The 21368-nt window shown below is 38.8% G+C and overlaps 1 protein-coding gene across 1 annotated transcript; it reads left to right on the top strand.

The window, feature by feature from the left end:
* Positions 1-1649: 1649 nt before the first annotated feature.
* rab27a (RAB27A, member RAS oncogene family) lies at positions 1650-21133 on the top strand. Its single transcript, XM_085354650.1, has 6 exons — positions 1650-1903; positions 15636-15804; positions 18227-18312; positions 18389-18492; positions 19029-19152; positions 20888-21133. The coding sequence occupies exons 2-6, from the start codon at positions 15652-15654 to the stop codon at positions 21081-21083; spliced, it is 663 nt and encodes a 220-aa protein (XP_085210776.1). The 5' UTR covers positions 1650-1903; positions 15636-15651; the 3' UTR covers positions 21084-21133.
* The last annotated feature ends 235 nt before the right edge of the window (positions 21134-21368 follow it).

The following is a 21368-nucleotide window of genomic DNA, read 5'->3' as shown; positions in this document are numbered from 1 at the left end:
TGTTCTCATATCTGTTTCAGAATGACTTCTAACAAAATTAGTTACTCATCAGTTTCTTAAAAAGAAAAGTCTTTTCCTTACACTCTAACAGTTGTCTGTAGGAGGTATCTCTCATATGAGTAAATGCTGTTACCCATGAGACTGTGAGCCCATAAAGCTTAGACATAACTTAAATTGATCAAACATTACTAAAAGCACTGTAACAGCCCTCTAGTTGTCCTTAGTTGCCCTTGCTGAGTGTTATAAAGTGCCACATTCACGTGTAGACATCTGCAAAGAGAAAATGAGGTTTGTGGTTCTCAGAAGCCTGAAAACAGGTCACATTTTGTTCTGCCACATGAAATACATTTGTGTCTCTTCATGGAATAAATGAACTAACAATGCAACTATATAAAAAATATATATACATTTGTAATTCATTCAATTATCATTAATTATAAGCACTATATAAACAAAACCATGGTTGAAGGGAGACCTCGAGTGGAATAACCTCTGATATCTGATAGGCCCCCATGGCGTTCCTCACAAAATTGTGTTGTGATATCAGTGCAGTGTGCCCAGATCAATTTTTTTGTAAAAAAAAAAAAAAAACTCAACACAGGTGCCTATTTGAACTACACCAGGTCTGTCAAAGATGCAGTTCTAGACTTTTCCCATTTCCTGTGCTTCTAACAGAAAACCACAAAGAAACACAAAAATATGACTTTTTTTTTAAACATCTAAACAATTAAGTGATCAGAACTATGTAATTACTTCCCCCAAATGTAATAATATATAGCCTACACAGAGTTTTAAAAAGGTTTTACCATTTTATCAACTAACATGTGCTTCATAGCTTCAGACAAGTGATTTCGTATAGAATTACTCATTCAGCAATCATTTTCAGGGGACCAGCTACATTATGAATACATATTGCCAACATAGAAGTGGTTACAATGTTTTCACCATTTACAGAAATAAAAACTATTCACCCCTAAGAATTGCATCTTTCAGGGATTGAACTCAAGAGTGTCACTGACAGCACTACACTGTTCCAATCCAAAGACTGGGTAGGGTCCTCATCATGCTCTCTTCTGTATACTTTGAGTCATAAGATAGAACCATGACTTAAATGTGTAGTTGAGCTAGGTATTTATCTATCTATATCTAACAGTAATCACAGAATTCTTACTTTTGTTTTACAGAATGTCAGAATTTTAATTTTAAAAAAAGGCAGAATCCTGACATTAATCCCAGAATTCTGACTAAAAATTTAGATCTCAGAATCCTGAGATTATTGTCAGAATTATAATAAAGAAAAGTCAGAATTCGTAATTAATGTCAGAAAAATTATTTTAAAAGATCAGGATTCTCATGTAAAAAGTCTGACTTTCTGTTGGTTTTTTAATATCCTGCATTACATATACTTATGTACCATGCCCCCCTGCCTGTTGTTCGTGGGACCCCTTTGTGCCCGCTACTTTAAAAAATCCTGGAAACGCCCCTGCGCTGAATATCGCGTAATTAAAAAGTGCCTCAAAACGAGCACATGGCGTAGTTACAGTTTGCATTGGCGCGGTTATCACTCCGCCGTATGTAGTTATTAGAAAATGTGACGTTTCCTGAGGAGGTATCGTGTGTCAGTTGAAGCAGTGCGGTCTGGTCCGGCTGTGTGTTGTAACTGCCGTTTCCTTCAGCTGACGTTAGCCGTGAGGAGGAGCTGTTTCTCAGCACGACCACACCGACCGAGTTACCACGGCTGCTCACTGCTGATGAGGCTGCTCTCATGTCGACTAAAAGGCCAGCGGCGACGGACAAAGTAAAACTTTCATTTCCTAACTTTCCCTAAAGTCTTCAGGGGCCACTTTTTTAGCCACATTTTTAAAGACGCGACAAAGCGCCCAGCAGCAACGCCCCGCGGCGGGTGAGTATACTCCAGGAAATATAAATCGAAGAAACCAGCCTGTAGCATCTGTCAGCAGTTAGCAAGAAAACTTTTACCTCGCTCGAATATGTTGCTTTGGGACTGCTTGTGTTTGTGTGTGGTTAAAGTAAAGGAGCGCTGGCGTGGGGAAACGTTTTAGCACCTGCTTTATCCTCTCCTCAAATAGCCAGATAGAGCTCGTAGCTTTCTCTACACTTGCTCGATAATTGAGCAGACTGTTGAAACGTGTGAAACTCTGGCTGTCTCCAGCTCTTATCACACTTCTCTGCCATGCTTAGACCAAACTGGTGGCAGCAGTTTGTTTGATAGAGGAAGCTGCCATGCAGTTCTGCCTTCTTCACAGGATCTATGTTAAGGTTTTTTTTTTTTTTTTGTTGTTTTAAAAAAAAAAATTTAAATAAGTGATTATTTCTTGCCTAACAAGTCACGTGATCAGAAGTGACACACACGAGGACCAGCTGATGATTATTAGATTCTATCGGCCTGTTTTCGGTTAATCGATTGGAGCGTGGCAATGGGTTTTGTGCGCCTCTGACTGCCTGCTGCTGATAAGTCCTCACAAGGTATTTTAATGACTAGATCGTTGATGCAGGACCTCCATATCCAGTCAAATACATCACTTGTGTAGCACTCTTTTTCTTTTCTTTGTTTTTTTTTTATTTTTTCTTGCCTATTATGCTTGAGGTTTATGGTACTGGCACATCCGGATTTTCCCAAGGAGCTACCTCCTTCTGTTTTGGACAGCTGCCCAGGGTGGGTCTTCCACTTTAGCTTTGACAAATGATTAAAGCTGCTTTTTGTTTGCATGGATGGCAGCCTGACAGAAATGGCCTCTAAATCCATTCCCATGCATATCAAGGTACAGCCCTGAGATCTTTTAGGGTATATTATACAGCTTTTTTTTAAAGATTTCTTTCTAGACAGCTCTGGACAAGATGTGGAAAAAACAAGACTAAATTAAGGTCAAACAACATGGCAGAGGTATGACATGTGTGATAACAAATGTGATAAGAAAGCTATCAGAAAAGTTTTCAATGTTGTCATTTAAGGACCTTTTTTAAAGAAACAACATAGATTAGTTAAAGCTGCCGCTTAACAATTTTAAAAACCTATAAAAAAGCTTTCCACCATCAGTGCTAAGTCTCATCGCAGTTTGTGAAATGGTCTTAACCTCTAATCTGTTTTTGTCTTCCTGGTAACACTTTTCCCACACTTCTTAACATGTCCCCAAATACGATTTTTCCTCTGTCCAGTCTTGCATGTAATGCTGTAATAACAACAACCTCTGCATAGCTTTTTTTTATGTTGACTATATGGAAGCCTGTTTATTGATTTTTTTTTTTATTTTTTTTTTCAGTGGCATAATTTTTTTGTCATCTATCAGTCAATCTTTTGAGTTGGGCATGGGGTGGGCAACATAAACGATATACGATAGAAACGATATAAATTTGGCCAACGATAGAGATTTTGACTATTCCGCTCTACTGTGATAGCGCATGTTGATGATGTCATCAAGCTGCTCCTGTTTTGGTCGAAAGCATCACAGCGGCTAAAACCATTATCATCTGCAAATTATGCCGGGCGACAGTCATAGCAAAGAGATGAAGCACTTTTGAAATATGGGGAAAGCCAGAAACTGCACTTCCTCCACTTCTGTAACATTGATTCATTACTGTTGAATTTTCTCGCAGCTGCCCTATTCCCATGTTGTTGCAGTATATTAATAACTAACCTTGTATTGTGGATGAATAATCGCAGTTGTTCTCCTGACTGAAGTTTGCCCCGTGTATAGCATCCTGCTATGCGATTGCATTTGTCCCTAACCACCAGAATCCCTCACGTTAACTTTTATCGAGTGGAAAAAAAGTTAGCTGTGTCGCTAGCAATCACATAGCACAACATTATATACCAGGTAGTCCAACTTCAGTAACCCTGCAAACGCCACTGCTGTTTAGTTTTCTGTCTTCATTTATGTTGGAAGTGATAGAAGAGCTGTACGTTTTAATTAGTTTCAAAAATCTCTCAGTTCATGCGTACATGTTAGTTTCAAAGTCCAGCTGACTGATGAAAAAGTGACATCTCACCTTCATGAGGACAAACAAACTACTTCTTTGGGACTGTTTCACATTTTTCTATTAGACTGTGTTGTCGATGCAGACAATATAATACATGTACAAACGAGAGTAATTTTGAAGCTGGTGACAGATCATCCTAGCTGATAGAAAGGTGGAATATCAGGTTAGATTAGGAATGCAGGTGTACCACAGATAAAGATGTTCAGATGCAGTTGTTTTAAAGCAAAAGCGTGATGTTTTGTTTTTGTTTTTTTTAGCTTCCATTGGGGTAAATTGGTTAAATATCCTTTTTTTTTTTTTTTTTTAGTTCACTGCACCATAAAATATACAAAAATAAATATAGCCTAACACTTAATTTAGGTTATAGAATGGGATCTCAACATTGGTTTGCTGTGCAATTTAAAGTTTCCTAGAACTGTAACAATTAGACAACCAAAAATTATTTAAAAACTATTCAGATAATTAAATATGCTTTTTTTTTTCTAAATCTCCTTTCTAAGCTTCCAAATTTTGAATATTAAGCACACCATCAACAAAACAAATGTCATAGTAATCCTCCTTCATTTATAAAATGAAGTTGTTAGTAATGACACCATCCATCTATCGGCCCGTCCAGCCAACCCTGGATGGGTCGCCAGACTGCTACATAAAGGGGCAATTTAAGCACCACCCATTATCCTAACCTGCATGTCACCTTTTGCCCTAATAATGAGATAAATGTACTTAAATGCAGCAACAGGCTTAGTTCGCATCTATGGAGGCATTTCATACCGGCTCCATAGTGTAGTGGTTAACACACTTGTGTTACATGTGACAAGTACAGTTACAAGTTCCCTGGTTTGAGGCACAATTCCAGCCTCAGGAGTCACAAGCTTGTAGTGCCAATCCCAGTCTCGGGGATTAAATGGGAGGGTTTGAGGGTGGAGCCATTAGACAAGTATAACATGAATTACAACTTGTATGTCGTGTCTGCACTATGTGTCTTTACTCTTATTTTAGGTTGTGCAGTGGTTAGTACTGTCACCTCACAGCAAGAAGGGTAGTGGTTCTACTGGCTGTCTGAGGCCTTTCTGTGGGGAGGTTACACGTTTACCCCGTACCTGTGTTGGTTTTCCCCAGACAGTATGGCTTCCTCCCACAGTCCAAAGACACACAAGTTATTAAAATGGTTATTGGTGGACCTCTGAGTCTCGTCAGCACTTGGATTCTTACACTGCAAGTAAAGAGTTCAGATCTCCTACATGAAGCCAGCATGTAATACGTTTATTTTAGAGCGGTGTACATCCAGTGAACGAGGAGGACCCTTGGTGTTATTGATTATGAAAGATTTGCATTTTGTAAGGCAGTAACAAGGACATGACTGCTGCTGCTTCTTCTTTTTGATGCTCACAGCTAATGTTTTCTTGCCTAACACAAGAGATCATACTGTGCTATCAGAGCATCCTTTTCACAGCTATACTAGGTTTGTGAAGTGCTGTATGACTGTGCAATTTACCTCAAACTTTACATTTTAGAACAGTGCCACGCATATCATGTAATGCATTTTCTTGATGTATGATGATGTGCCATTTTTTTGTACTTAAATGAAACGCAATAAGAACGTCTCTGATTAGCTGATAATAATCTGCAGAAATGTGCTGACACAATCTTCACTGTGGTTTTGCTCAACTGTGTCACTGTGACCTGTTTTAGCCGAAGCACATTTCGTATATTGGCTCAAGCTTTTCCGTCAATTTAAAAAGAAAAAAACAAACAACATAAACAGGGTAGGTTTTTTCTTTTCTTTTTCTCTTTAGTAACATGTGGTCCTGTTATCTTTAGGTACATAGTTGCCAGTTTGCTATATGGTAGCAGGAAAAACCTTCATTAAAAAAGAATACTAATGCTAATAATGAATAAATTCTTTAGTGTATCTTCGTAGATGAAGTATATTGGCCCATTTTCTGAGCACTAAAAACAGTAACTGGTCTATTTGTAAAACTGGCTGCAAGTCCTAGAAGGTTAATCCAGTGCTTTTATTAAAACCATTGATTTAAAACTGAAAGTTTTTTTTTTCTCTATTACAGAGTACTTTTTGACTTGTCATAAATGAAGAAGCACATTTTTCAGTTTCTTTTCCAGTGAGACACAATACAAGGACTTTAAACTCCTTTAGATAAACATGATTTTTATTAGTGAACATCTTAACAAATGTAGTAATTAGGTTAACTTATATAATGACTTTTCCAACATTTTGCTGAGGATGAAACAAAAAAGAAATGCTGTAATAAATTCTACTTTAAAGGCTGTAAAGGCTCTCTTGGAGAGAAGAAGGACAACTACTGTCTAAGCGAAAACCCTTAGTGATCCCTCATGTGTCAGAAGTATCGGAACAGCTAAGACACATTTTTCTCTAAACACCACATCTCTGTGGCTTTCGAACCCAGAAATAAGCGGCACCAAAAATTGCTCCACCCCAAGGATCCGGTCCCCTGGCACAAACAGAGTAATGTAGTGTACGCTGTTAAGTGCCTGGAGGATTCCTCTGATTTATACATCCGGGAAACCAAACAACCTCTGGCTAAGCGGATGGCACAACACAGAAAAGCTAACTTGTCAGGCCAGGACCCCATGGGCTATTTACACCGACAGATCAGTGGACACTCTTTCAATGATGAGGATGTAAACATCCTGGACAGGAATGAACACAGGTTTGAGGGGGATGTCAAGAAGGCCATTTACGTGAAAAGAGAAAGATAATCTCTGAATCAAGGAAGGGGCCTAAGGGTATATCTTTCATCATCTGCATCACCAATGCTGTGATTGCAGCCATTCCTCAACTCTGTGAATAGTACACATGGTTACTGATCAATGGTCTTTGATCAGTAGTTGTTGATCAATGTTCATGACAATTTGCATATTAATGATCAAGAAACTGACCTCACAGCCCATGTTTGTCAGTGGTGCTAGTTTCAGTCATTGTGCAAATGTACTGTTTGTAAGATTGGAGAAACCTGCAGTCAGCTGAGACTGAAGGGGTCACTTGGATGAGTGACAAAACGTTTCTCGCCCAGATAACCAGAATCAGCTTTTGGGGTAAAGGCTCTAGTGTTTACTTCTTGATTAAACTATTTAGATGGTTTTGTAGTCACTTTAGTTGTTGATCTACATGCATGTGAGCAGTTCAGCCACACTTCAAAATTTACATCATTTCCAAATATTTGGGACACTGATTAAAAGATAAATAACAAGCAGTGTGCAATAATTCATATTTACACTTTATACCCAAGTAAAAATACTACAAAGAAGAAAAATTATGCAGAATTTCAGTTGCGTGCTAACACGTTTCAGAAACAACACTTTTCCCACTGTGTTGCATCACCTCTTTAACAACACGAAGTATATGGAAGCTGAGTGAAACAGTTTTACATTGTTGCTTAATTCAGCAGTTGCTTAACAGTTTGTAGCCCTCTTTGTCATTTGTTTATTGTTATGTAATGCACTATTGGGTGGCCAGTATGGACTGCTGGCAGGGCAGTTTAGTACCTGAACTCTTACCACAGAATGGTGCTGTTGAAATATGTGGCCTGCTGCCTTTTGCTGGAAAAGATTGCATCTGTACACATACTGTTCCAAAGTCACTGTAAGTATATTGTTTGGCATTAATGGTGCCTTCACAGGTGGGCGAGTTGCCCAATGTGTGTGCTCTAATGCCTTCCATAACATCACAGATCCTGGAAAAGGATTTAATTGGTCAGGCTACGGGACAGTTTTCCATTCAGTCCATTTTAAATTAGCCTGAGCCCAGAGAAGTTGGTGTGTTGTTTGCATTTGTTTTGTCTTTGCATCGGTGGCTACAGCGAGGAGCCATGCTCGCTGATGGTAGCTTTCAGAAGCGCTTCTGAGGAGATTTCTCAGTATTTTAAACAAGGTGTGGAAATACCACAATTTTTTTTCCAGTATTACGCTATAACATTTCTAAACTACTTCTTACAGTTTTTCACAGAGTGAACTCCATCCATCCTGTACAAGATGCTCTATTTCTTCTCGTGTTTTTTTTTTTTTTTTTTTTTTTTTTTTTTTTTTTGTGGGCCCTATCTGGACTTTTTTTTTTTTTTTTTTTTTTTACAAACCTGTTTCTGACCTGAAAAAAGTTAAAGGATTACACTAGTTTTTGCTTTGATGTGATGTTGTGGTGTTTTAATCGGTTATATGGTTTAAATGTTTATGTGGAAATGGAGTGGCAGTTAACCCCCAACAAGGAATTCATGAAACCTCACAGTAGCATTTAAAGTGTGCAGTTTGCCCTCCTGTTTCTTACAGAACTGCCTGTGCTTGGACTCACGCAGAGACTTTTCTGCATGTTTCAACGTGCTAAACTTTTGGTACCTTCACACCAGTCATTAACTTCTTTTTTTTTCTTGGCATCTCATAGGCCAACTACAGGGTTTAGGGCTCTGGCCTGAAAGTTTTCTAAAGGGCAAAAACAGCCCCTCCTCCATGTTTCTCTGTAGGCTTAGTGTAGTCCTATAATCTTGTTGGAGTTCTTTCCCTGGATTTCTCCAGACAAATTTTCAACCATCACATCCATGTAGGTCGAATTTAGACTACAAAAGGTTATGTCTGTTTTCTTATGTTTTATTTGAAATTAATCTAAGCTGTCATATTTAGTGTTGGGTAAGTTACTTTAAATTAGTAACTTAGTTACTTTTGATAGAAGTAACTAGTAATATAACTAAGTTACTTCAAGTTACTCGTTACTTTCAAAGTAACTAGTTACTAGGGAAAGTAACTTTGGTTTTACTCAGAATTCTCTTGTTAATGTGTTGCTTCTGTAACTGGATACCCAGCAAGAGTGCCAGTCTTCTAGCTTGCTTACTTGCCACAAGTGCACTGTGCCACCTACCAATAGAAAGGAAAAGATAATGTGCATATTTCCACGAGAGAAATCCCACGCCTGGACCGTCGTTGACCGCCGCCATGATTCTAGCCTACATCACAGCGTCATGTGCGCTTTTTACATCCAACACAAAAACTGCAGTCGTGGTGCTTTTGATTGTACTCAGAACTCAGAAATTCTGCCCTCTGAATAGGAATATGTAGGTAAAACCAGACTGCAGATAAGCTGCATACAGGGCTGGACTGGGACAAAAAAATCGTCCTGGGCATTTTGACTAGAGACTGGCCCACCATTATAGGAAAAATCATAAAGCCTTTGATTGAAAACAAACACTGTTGTGACAGTGATGTACACTGTCTTGATGGTATATATGCATCAATCTATCAATCGTTTGTTGTAAGACTCAGATAATTATTTTTTTTAAAAGCTAGACATTGTAAATGAGAATAAGAAAGAAAAGTATTTCTTTGTGCCCCCCTCTCCCTGTTAATGCTCTACCTGGCCCCTGGCAACACTTTGCTAGACCCGCCCCTGCACAGTTACCAGCTGTCAGCTACTTAGAAAAGGATCCTGGTGTTATTTGTGTCTCAGAAACAGTTCATAACTTCCCTTCAACTCATTCATGTTAACTAAAAGTTAAACCTGTTTCTCCATCACCTGTTCAGCTCTGATGATTCAGTAAGGACATCTCCTGGTTTCATCTTCATGTTTCCCTCTCACCACATATCCAAACGGATATCATGACCAGCAGCTTTTACAGCTGTGGCTCCAGCAAACATCAGCTGATACTAGAAAGTAATATTAAATAAATTCTAACAACAGCTGATCAAGCTTAAACGTGCTGCTGTTGTTTAACACGACATCTGCTGGTTTCTTCTTTGTGGCGCGAAGTCGGCGATAAAAAAACAAGAGAGAAAAGCCGATCAGCTGATCATTGATCAGTTTCATGATTGAAGTAGAAACAGGAGAGGGAGGGGGAGAGAATGAGAGAAGAAGAGGCAGCTGTGCAGCAAAGACACAGAATAACTCCAGCTTTGTGTCTTTTTCATTGTAGCTGAAGTCCGGGACAAACGGTGTTCCTTTTCACCTCAATACAAAACGCGTGATATTTTTTCTGAATACGAGACAATTCTGTTTTTTAGGGGACGGTTGGCAACTCTATTTTGTTCATAAGGTTAATTATTAAAGTTCAACATCAGTAACATAGCACTCGCCCAGCTGTATAGAAACTCCGTCATGATAGCTAGTACGCAGTATGAAAAAGTCAGCACAACAAAAATAAACTCCACCTAAACTTGGTTTATATCTGACCCAGATAGACTGCAGGTCATAACTTCTTACCTGAAGTTCAGTTCACCTGACACTCGGACCGGCGGCCACCTCGGGTCTCTCCTCTTGCCTCCCCTTTCCCTCAACCACCTGCTGGCCTCCACCACTTGCTAATGTTACTGAATCTGTGGAAGCTCCGCGATAGCCACCACACGAAGTAACGAATAACGAGCCTATCTAAATCCCAGTAACGATTAACGCGTTCCTGATTTTGGCATAATAACTAGTTACCGTGCTCGTTACCACAATGGTAAATGGTAAATGGCCTGTATTTATATAGCGCTTAATAATAACGTAGTTACTGTAACGCGTTACTTAATAACGCGTTAGTCCCAACACTGGTCATATTGTTTGAGCTAATACATGGTTCTCAGTATGAACTTGTCTGATAGATCTTGTTGATCTCTGTGGTGAAGAATCTAAATCTGTAAAACACAAACATGAACACGCTGCTTTAAGAGCAGGAGTTTCAAGATGGCCGTTACGCTGATCTTTATATGGTGGATTCCTATATTAAATATGCATACCCTGACCTTTTGTGCTTTTTTTTTTTTTTTTTTTTTTTGTGGACCAGTAAAAATATACTGATGGCCCAGTGCTGAGCACTGTGCTCTGATCTGCATGATTTCTTTGCCATATTAGACATAGCCCCTCAATCTCACAGAAGCCCCTTTTACCTACTTTTCTAATCATTGCTTTAGGAGGAGCACCCAATCCGAATAAAGTATGGCTTAAAGAGAGGGTGGTTTTAAAATGAGAGGTGCAAGTGAGGGGCTGCTCCAAGGCCCAGTATAAGATGAGCTTATTTTGAACTTTGCAACACTATTCCCAAAAATATGCAGATGGAAATGGGTATAATAGGGCTAATCTAACAGACTATAACTTTACATGTCAGTTATTTTAATTTCAGACTTCTAGGTTATTGCATGTTTATGAGATTGATTTTGTGTGTGTGTGTGTGTGTGTGTGTGTGTGTAAACATGCAAACAAGGTTAAATATTAAATATGTGTCATTAAGTTTACATTTGTATTGATAAAAGATAATAATACTGATATATCCCCTTTATTTGAAATGTAGAATGAAAGTAGCTTCTTTCAGGATTTATGTAATGCTGATTGCAGTTGAGCCAACCTGAGTTTCTTCCAGGAGACCTAATGGAAACACCAAGGCTTTTAAAGTTATTATTAAAACCTTGTTTAGAAGTTTTAACCCGCCTGAGTGAAAACGGACACACGAGAAGGAATGTAGACGTCACTGTCGTCTGACTTGGTGCTCTTTGCTCACTGTTTATGGCCACATCCGTGCTTAAAGCAGGCATTTCCATCTCAGGGTGTTTATCGTGGATCCTGATTTTGCACTTAGTCTTAAGCTGCTTATTATAGTCCCAGATGGAGAGTTCAATGAGCGATAGAGTGAAAGAATGTAAGACTTGTCTGAATGCTTTTCTATGCAGTGGTCATATGATACATCTCCGCCATCTTTTAACTGTTTTGATTGGACCTATTCGACCATTACAAATGAAAATGTTACATCCAGCAGCTACAACACAGTCCGTGTCTTATTGAGTTAGGAGTCTAGTGTCCTTATGCTAAGGTAAAAACAAATTCAAGTATGTAGAAAATAATATAATTTGCTCAGAGAATTTGTAACTACGTTAAAGCTGTAGGAACATAAAGCATTGTCTGTGTCAGAGTGCGTGTCTTTAGTCGGAGAGGAATTTAAAATGCTTCCTGTCACCGTGTCAGCAAGATGAAACCACTCTTCCGTCACACACAGATTAGCCCCACATTGCCATTCACTGTACAAATCTAAGCCTGGAAGGCACTTAAAACTCTAAAAGAAGGAATGCATGTATCTTGCCAATTTTCACTGTAGTTTAATAGAACATGAGTCTATTTAGTCAGACTATATGATAAAGTCTGAATATGTCCTGCAGGTTTTAAATGTGTCCTTGATTCAACACAGCTGATCTAAATAGTTAAATTACCTTCTCAACATGTGTTGATGTTTTCCCAGAGGCCTGGTAATGAACTAATCATTTGATTCAGGTGTGCTGACCCAGGGTGATATCTAAAACCTGCAGGACACCGACCCTTGAGGCCTGGAGTTCCCCACCCCTGCTCTAGTATCTAAAGGGGTACTTAACAGTAAAAGAAATTTCATTGGTCCTTTTTGGAGTTCAAAAAGATGTTCCTACATAAAACAAAATTTTGAAGACTGGTTGCATTTTGCCCTTTTACAGACTAACAAACAATTACACTGCAGAGAAAAATAGCTCTAAGACTGATCTTTTGTGACGTGGTTAAAGGTTTAATGTGCCTTTTACAGTGCTCTGAGTGTAATGTTGTGGTGAGGTTGAATGCTGCGGTTGGTGTCTGTGGTTACACGGTCATGTTTAGCGCAGTAGATCCGTGGTTAGCATCTTATTTTACAGCAAGAGGGTCCCGGGTTTGAAGTCTAGCAGAAAGTCTGAACCCTTCTGTTTGGAGTTGTCATGCTTTCCAAGATGTTTGGTTTCGCATGTGTTGGCCTAGTAAACAGTTCCACACAAGATTTTTTTAAAATCACGAGTTTTACCAATTGCTTTAAAAAAAAAAAGTTTTTTATATTTTTCTGTTTTTTACTTCAGATGATCTGGAGCTGGCAGGTTGAAGACTAGCTAATGTCTGAGCACTGTCCCGGATCTGAAAAGTGTTAGACCGCAGATAAGTCCTCTTCATGTGTGAAGAGGACTTGTCAGTGTTGTTATTTGAGGGAAGACGGGGTTCATGTGAAAGCATCAGAAAATAAATGCAATTAGAGCAGGGCGATATGGCCAAAAATATTTATCACGATATATATTTGAAAATTTGCGATAACGATATAACCGACGATATAATTGATGCGAGACAAAATACAACTCCACAACATTACTAGCGCAAAAAGACAACCTTCCATTTATTTTCACTTAAACAAGAAGCTGGTTTTTATGTACATTAAAGCTTTATAAAAATGTAACAGTGCAAATGCAAATTCCTTGCTGAAAGTTTAACCAAAAGGCATTTCCAGTAGAAATGGGCTGACATATCCTGAGCATAACCACGTATAATATGGTTATATGGTTAAAAAGAGGTGCTTTGCAACATTAAACTGCAGTGTGCAGTACGCATTTTTTGGACCATAAGGTGCACGGGATTATAAGGCACATTAAGCGAAACAAAGCAGTCAGATAAATCAAACTTTATTAAACTCATTCTTCTTGCTTCCTCCACTTCTGTACCATTGATTCATTAATGTTGAATTCTCTGCAGCTGCTCTATTCCCATGTTGTTGCAGTATATTAATGACTAACCTCGTATTGTGGATGGATTATCTCAGTTGTTCTCCTGACTGAAGTTTGGTCCGTTTACAGCATCCTGCCATGCGATTGCATTTGTCTCTAACCATGAAGAACCTTCACGTTAACTTTTATAAGTGGAAAAGTGTTAGTGTTCGTCCTCCAGCTTCACTGTTTATGTTATGCTAACATAGCTGTGTCGCTAGCGATCACGTAGCACATCATTATATACCAGCTAGCCCAACTTCAGTAACCCTACAAACGTCACTGCTGTTTAGTTTCCTGTCTTCATTTATGTTGGAAGTGATAGCAGAGCTGTACGTTTGATTTTTTTCAGAAATCTCTCAGTCAGAACATGCTATATCATGCTTAGGTAACTAGCGAAACTAGCGAGCTAACTTCCGCTAGCTTCCTGCTAACTTCTAACTCCGTTAAATGTAATAACTTTTGTTTTCATGGATGCCTGGAAGTTAAACTTTATAGTTACACCTGGTAAAGCAGCAATGCTGATCGTTTTATTAAAGATGAAAGAATTTAGACAGTTTTTAACTCTTAAGTGATGCTGCAGTGTTGTTTGACCTGAAGCATACGGAGTTTAGGACCCAGATTACTCCCAGATTTAAGAGCATCTTAGTCCGACAAATATGACAATAACAACGGCCGCTTGCATGTTCTGCAAAAAAATGTGCTTTGTTGTGTATCTGACGGACAAACACCAAACCAGTTCCACATCACGGAAGTTGCACCATTTTTACAAACCAATTCTGGTTCATCTGTTTCACTCAACAATCGGCCATGTGCGTATGAAAACAAAGGCACTGCGCATGCGCGTTTTACTCCCATTCTATCGCGATATTTCATTTTCCTATCGTTGCCTAACATTATACCGGTATTACCGTGAACGGTATAATATGGCCCAGCCCTAAATGCAATTGTAATTAAATACTTTAAAATCTGCTGCTTGGACTGGAGAACGGTAACTTACATTATCTTCACACTGTAGTGGAGCCAGAGCTCTAATATTTATCTAAGACAGGGTTGGGGAACTCCAGACCTTAATGGCTGGTGATCCTGCAGGTTTTAGATGTGTCCTTGATTCAACACAGCTGATTCAAATGGCTAAATTACTGCCTCAACATCTCTTGTAGTTCTCCAGAGGCCTGGTAATGAACTAATCATTTGATTCAGGTGTGTAGACCCACTGGAGTTCCCCACCCCTGATCTAACATATGCAGATCTTTACATCTTTAGAAACTTGAAAGGCTGTACACAGAGAGTTGGTCAAATACTGGTCCAAACGAGCTGTCTCTGGGATTGTCTGTCAGCACACTGCTAAATCCTGCTCTTGTAATTCCCATCATTCAGTAACATCTGACAGACGTCTGCTTTAACCAGCACCAAGTAATTCATACAGATGGTATATATGCAACTTTTTTTTTTTAATTCATTAAAAAAAAAAAAAAATTATTTTATTTTTTTACAGTTGTGCATTTCATTGATAATATGGTCGGTCCCCCCCCCCCCCAAAAAAAAAAAAAAATCCACTGCACACTAGGCCCTGCCATACGGCACAACATTTAGCAACCACTGGATTTGCGTAACAGAGCGCCTGTCTTTGGCACTCCACTTCTAGACTTCTGGTTCTTACTGATGAAGACATAAATGTCTATGTGGCAACTATAGTTTTAGCAAATATGAACAACCACAGGACTAATTAATACTTTAGCAGTGAACTGTTTTCTATAGTACATAAACACATCTTGTTTTCCTGGTGTGTGCATGTTTGCGTTTAACCTACAGCATGTACTGAATAATAATAATAACCTTTACACAGACACAGTAGTTCATTGGTACTTTTGCTCTTTTCATGATGAGTGTACCTTTTGAATATTAAACGTGTCATATATTGTAGAGTTTCTGTGTTTGAGGTTTTTGGATAAGACATGTACTAAAACTTTACAAGAGTTATGTTTAGTTCTAGTTTTGTACTTTTTCACTCCACTCTCTGCTTAATTTCTGAAGAATAGAGATATGACTATGGCTTCACTTTTCCATTTATATTTATTTATAAGATTGTTGGCTGACTGAGTTGTTTTGTTCATGTGTTTCAGAAATTAAGGCCTCACTATGTCTGATGGGGAATATGATTACCTCATCAAATTTTTAGCCCTTGGTGACTCTGGCGTGGGGAAAACAAGCTTCCTGTACCAGTACACAGATAGCAAGTTTAACTCCAAGTTCATCACTACAGTCGGAATAGACTTCAGAGAAAAACGAGTGGTGAGTCGGTGCTCTTTCATTCAGCTCTTCTTCTTTGGCATCAAAGCAGTTTAGGAGGACATCAGGTGTGAGGGAAGTGACCTTAAAGAAAGTCCAGCAGACCCAAAGCTGTTTCCACTTGATTACAAATCGACAAACAATGTTTAAAACACCAAAAACCTTGAAAGACCAGATGTTAGTCACTGGATAAAACAAATAAATTTAAATTGCAATCTACTGAAAACCAAAGCAAAACTATTTTGACGTTTTGAACACACTTTCTTAACTTCATAAAAGATTTAAATATAACAGAAAGTAATTATGAATAATTGTAAATGTAAACCATCAAGTGTTTGGTTTGTTATGTTTTGAATGGACTCAGTTTGCATTTTGTTTTGTTTTTTTTAAATAAATAAGAGCTGTTTGCATATGGATAACCATGTACAGCATTAAGACAAATGGCTTCCTTTTTATTTTCTTTTTTGTTTCTGACTTTCTGTTTTAATGTTGTCAGTGTTTTTGAAATCTTAATGAACATATTACTCCACTCTCACGCTGTACAGGAAGCCTGATCAGGAGCTTAAACAGATTCCCAGATCATTCACTCCACGTTACAAAAGCCTACCGGTGAATGTTGCAACAGAAAGTAATGACTAATACTGCTGAGAAGCAGGCAGCACCCTCCTTAAGAATAAACACTTCATACCATTGGCAAACAGCTGAGCACATCTCATATTTACTTTAATGCTGCTGACCTTCAGCTCTGAGAAGAAAACCTGCTCCTGTTATGTATCGGTCATTATCTTTCTTTTCAATGCTTGGTCTGAAGGATTTGAATGTACCTCTTTTTTTCTTTTTTTTTCGTTAAACATAAAAACTTTACTTTTAAATATAAATGAGTGCACAGCTGGGGAATATTTTGTTTTTTTGTTTTGGGGAGATGAACAGAAAAAAATTCTTTTTTCCCCAGCTGTTTTTTTTTTTTTTAATTAATACATGGGGTAACTGCACTTCTCCATCAGACACCAAGCTGCAGTTTTGCTCAGTACACTGTGTTTAAGAATGGAGGAGGAGGAGAAGCCGTGATGGAGGATACACAGGCAAAAGTTTACATCAGAGGTGTGAGACACAGCTGGAATATAGAAACCACAGAGGAAGGAGGACTTTTGGAACAACTTGTCCTTATTATATTCATAAGTTGTTTCAGCTGTTTAAGGTGTTCAGAGTTTTTGCACCTCACCATTTGTGAGAATTTTAAAAGAACAATAACATCTTGAGAGTGATGTAGATTTTATTGAAAATATATATATTAAATAAACTGACACTGGTATCAAGTTGTACTGTAATTTGACTATAACAAACTATTCATGCAACTTCAAAATGAGGCTCAAAAATCAGGAAAACATTTTCTTAAATGTTTGCTGCCTCAACTTCTTCCTCCCGGTGTCTCTACTTGCCTACTCCTCTGCTTGTATCTCTGGTGTGCGGAGACACAAGGAGTGGAATCATAGAGAGAGACGAGTTCCCACTTCAAGCGTTAAGTCACATTTCAGCTCATCCGGCTGCAGGACTGATGAGCTCCTGCCACGGGGAACTGTCCGTCGTCCATCTGTGCTCACATGAGTCATTACTCCTCCTACAGTGTGGGTCATTATTTAATCAAACTTGCACACAATGAGAGCTCACACAATATAAACTCATTATCAAGGTCACATTTGCTGTTTTATGGGCAGTTGTCTCTGACCTTCTAATTATTAAAGTTTGATGAATCTACAGTTTTTGACAAACTCTGTAAATAATTGTGTCAACTATCCATCATCTCAACGTTGGCCATAGGTGATTAGCCCAGGAGGAGCCTTCTGCTCCTGGTTCATGGTTCCTGCTTCTCCAGGAAATTTTAAATGTCATTAACATAATTTTCCCTTTAGTTTCACTGCACTGATTTATGATGGAAATGTCAGAATTTTTGTTTAAAAAAAAAATGCAGTCATAAAAAGCACAAACTGGCAGTACTCTAATTATTCTCACATTTTCTCATTTAACATTTAAACGCTCTGTCAACACTCATAGGCATGATTCAATGATTCATTCCTCTCTCCCATTTTTAGTTTGACAGCTCTGATTTGGTATCTGATAATTACATTTACACGGATCCCCTGTTCATAACTTAATTTAAACTTTACTTTTGAATAGTACAAAACTCCCTGCACAGTCATAAATATCAGGATTATCATAAGATTCATTAGCAAACAGAAACACCTCTAAACTCCTCAAACTGGCTGACAACTAGCTTGGTTTTCAGACCTTTTCTATCATCGTCTTTGTTTTGTTTCTTTTTCTCTCCCCCCTCTTGTTCCTACATGGTTAATGGGGTGGCTATATCCTCAACATCCCAGTTTAATATCTGTTAAATTAAGTATATGTATATTTTTCTGTTTCTAAGCTGTACAAATCACCTGGTCCAGATGGCACATCAAGCAAAGGACAGAAGATCCACATGCAGCTGTGGGACACTGCAGGACAGGAGAGGTAAACTCTGTTCTAACTTCTTGATCTCTAACTTTTGTTTTTCTCCATTAAGTGTTTTTTCTTCCTCTGATTTCAGGTTTCGAAGTTTGACGACTGCTTTCTTCAGAGATGCGATGGGTTTCCTCCTCCTCTTCGACCTCACAAACGAGCAAAGTTTCCTCAACGTCAGACACTGGATGAGTATGTGTCCTAATGTGTTGAGCTGAAAGCACATTTTTAGTCATGAAAATGGAAGAATTAACAATCAGTTCACCGCTGGTGTAATTAATAAAAAGTGCACCAGTCACTGGATATTTACAAGGGCACCTGTAGATGCCCTTCTACTGATTTGTAAAGAAAGTAATCCAGATTTTATTTCTTGCCTGGCCTTCATCTCTCCACCAGGTTTTATGAAATTCAGCTCTGTAGCTTTTCAGTAATCTTGCTGACAGACAGACAAACAAACATCCACGTCGGCTCTGCCTTAGCAGAGAAATAATCTGTTTCTTGTTGACTGTGCACAAAGGCTTATTATGTCCGACTCGTGGAGTTTGGTTTTAGACCCAAAGTGTAATTAAACTTTTAATCTCCCTCTTATTACTCTTTCCCTACTCTAACCCCAGCTGTATCAACTAGTACGTGAATGAAACCTTGATGTGTTTGCCACTATTTAAGATATTTCCATGGAAACACAACTTTATGCATTTAAAAAAAACAACAACCTCTGATCGTTTCAGGTCAGTTACAGATCCATGCATACTGTGAAAATCCGGACATCGTTCTGTGTGGGAACAAATGTGACCTGTCGGACCAGAGAATGATCAGTGAAAACCAGGCTCGTGAACTCGCCGAGAAGTACGGGTACGTCTGTCTGCCTGCCCGCCTGTGATCCATCTGTACATGAACCTCTCCCTCAAACATTTGCCAAGGAGGCAGTGGCCGCTTTGTTTGCCAAAGTTCATGCAGGACAATGTTGAACTAAATTAGTCCTCCTTGAAAAACAAATATTTGTGCACACGTGTAAAATATCCTGCTTGGGACCCATCAGACACACCTTTACTAAAAATATAAACGATGCATTCAAGTATATGGCATCTCTGCCCATCTGCTCTGAATGTATATGTGACATGCTTTGAGTCCTCAAGTAGAGTAGAAAAGCACTGTATGACAATCAGCCAATGGCCTTGGCAATAACTTCTCATTTATATCTATAAACGGCATCATGTCTACCTGGCAACCACCTAACAACGGACTATAAAATGACATTTATACAGTCGAGGACGACCTCAGCTTTGCAGATGTCCCACAGACATTTCTCCCTTTTTTTTTCTTTTTTTTTTTGTATTTATTTTAAATGAATTTATTTACTTTTAATATAGTCTGTGCCATATTTATCTGTTCATTTCTGTTTACTTAGCCTAGCAGGGACGAAGGACACTGTCTCAGCTGAACTCTGGACACGCGCACACATACATATACACTGATATGCACACACTCATCCCCCCTCCCTTTCCAAATGCCTTCGACGCTTATTCCCTTCCGATGCTGCACCCTTTACCCACCCCTGTTGCTTGTCATGTGTTTCTTTGGTGTATTAAGAGTTTTTTTTCATGTGCTATGTGCAGAGGTGTTTTTTCTGTTCTCTAACTGATCTCCCTGTTGGAGCTCAGTCTGGGGGGAGTTATTATTTCTCCTCATCTTTCCTCATGTGGTGCATTTCTCCATTGTTATACCTCTCTGACCTGTCTTCTCCATGTGATGTTTTGTGTAATGTATGTATGGTCGGAGGGTAAGATGGTGCCGCCATTGCGTGCAATAGGTCGACAGCCTTATGAAATTTCCCCTTGTGGGACTAATAAAAGGTATATCAATTCAATTTATATAAACAATATCTAACACCCTTATCTCAGTGTGGTTAAGTATATCAGTTAACCGACTGATCAAACAATACTGTAGCAGTCCGTGTACTGTCGTATTATTATATCTGTGTATTTTAATAAGTACACAGCAGCAGATGGGTAATCCAAAGATGAAAACGTCTCCAGTAAGTCAGTAAATGACCTTTTTTTGCTGCTAATTAGTTTAGAAATAACAGCGTCAGGCTGTTTCAGGAAAACACTTAGCTCCATTTCACAAACTTAATCAACATGCTTAGTTCCACAGCTCTGCACATAAAAACTAACAAAATCAATACTCATGTTCTCAACTTCAGCTCCATGAAAGTCTTGTCCTGAACGCCTTCACTGCGTCAAAACGGCGATCCTTCAGCTTGAATTTCATTTTGGGGTGGAGTCGGATCTGGCGAATGGGGCAGGTGGGGAGGGTAAAATTGTTTCGGTGTGCCCTTCTGTGAGCGGGGCGACGTTCAGGTCGTTTCGATGAATGACTCTGGACCAGTGTTTCAATGACCGATTTTTATTATTATTATTATTATTATTATTATTATTATTATTATTATTATTATTATTATTATTATTGCTTCTTATGAGCAGAGTCACAACTTTTTAATTGCACTCCTACGTCAACAAAGGTTTGAGCTACACTATAGCTGCTGTCTTTGATCCCTGTTTTGTAACTGAAAAATGTTTCCGTGCAGAATCCCGTATTTTGAGACGAGTGCTGCAAACGGGGATAACGTGAGCCAGGCCGTGGAAGTCCTGCTGGATCTCATCATGAAGAGGATGGAACGATGTGTGGACAAGTCCTGGATCCCCGACGGGACTGTCCGAGCTAACGGACCCTTCACCCCAGACCTCTCAGAGGGCTCCGACAGAAGCAGATGTGCATGTTAGGTTTATTTTAAACATCTGTGTTCATAGTGTGGGTGGGAAATGATGAAGAGGTGGGAGTCTGTATATTATTATTATCATTATTATTGTATGCTCTGTGATGATCATTTGTGCCATTCAACCAGTGTGTTACACATTTCCATCCAGTTTGTCAGTGCTGAGTTAAATGCCTTTTGGATTTGGGCATTTAACTTGAATTGATTTAATGAGTCTTTTGAATGATTAATTCATGCTGGTTGTGATTTTGGGATATTTATTTCTTATGATGAATAGCTTAAATTTCCAGAT

The sequence above is a fragment of the Diplotaxodon limnothrissa genome, linkage group LG1 (assembly GCF_057381915.1).
Source record: "Diplotaxodon limnothrissa isolate DT_005_m linkage group LG1, D_limnothrissa_male_GT1.1, whole genome shotgun sequence".
Lineage (NCBI taxonomy): Eukaryota > Metazoa > Chordata > Actinopteri > Cichliformes > Cichlidae > Diplotaxodon > Diplotaxodon limnothrissa.
The sequence above is the reverse complement of the archived record's forward strand: the minus strand, read 5'-3'. Positions and strand labels throughout refer to the sequence as shown.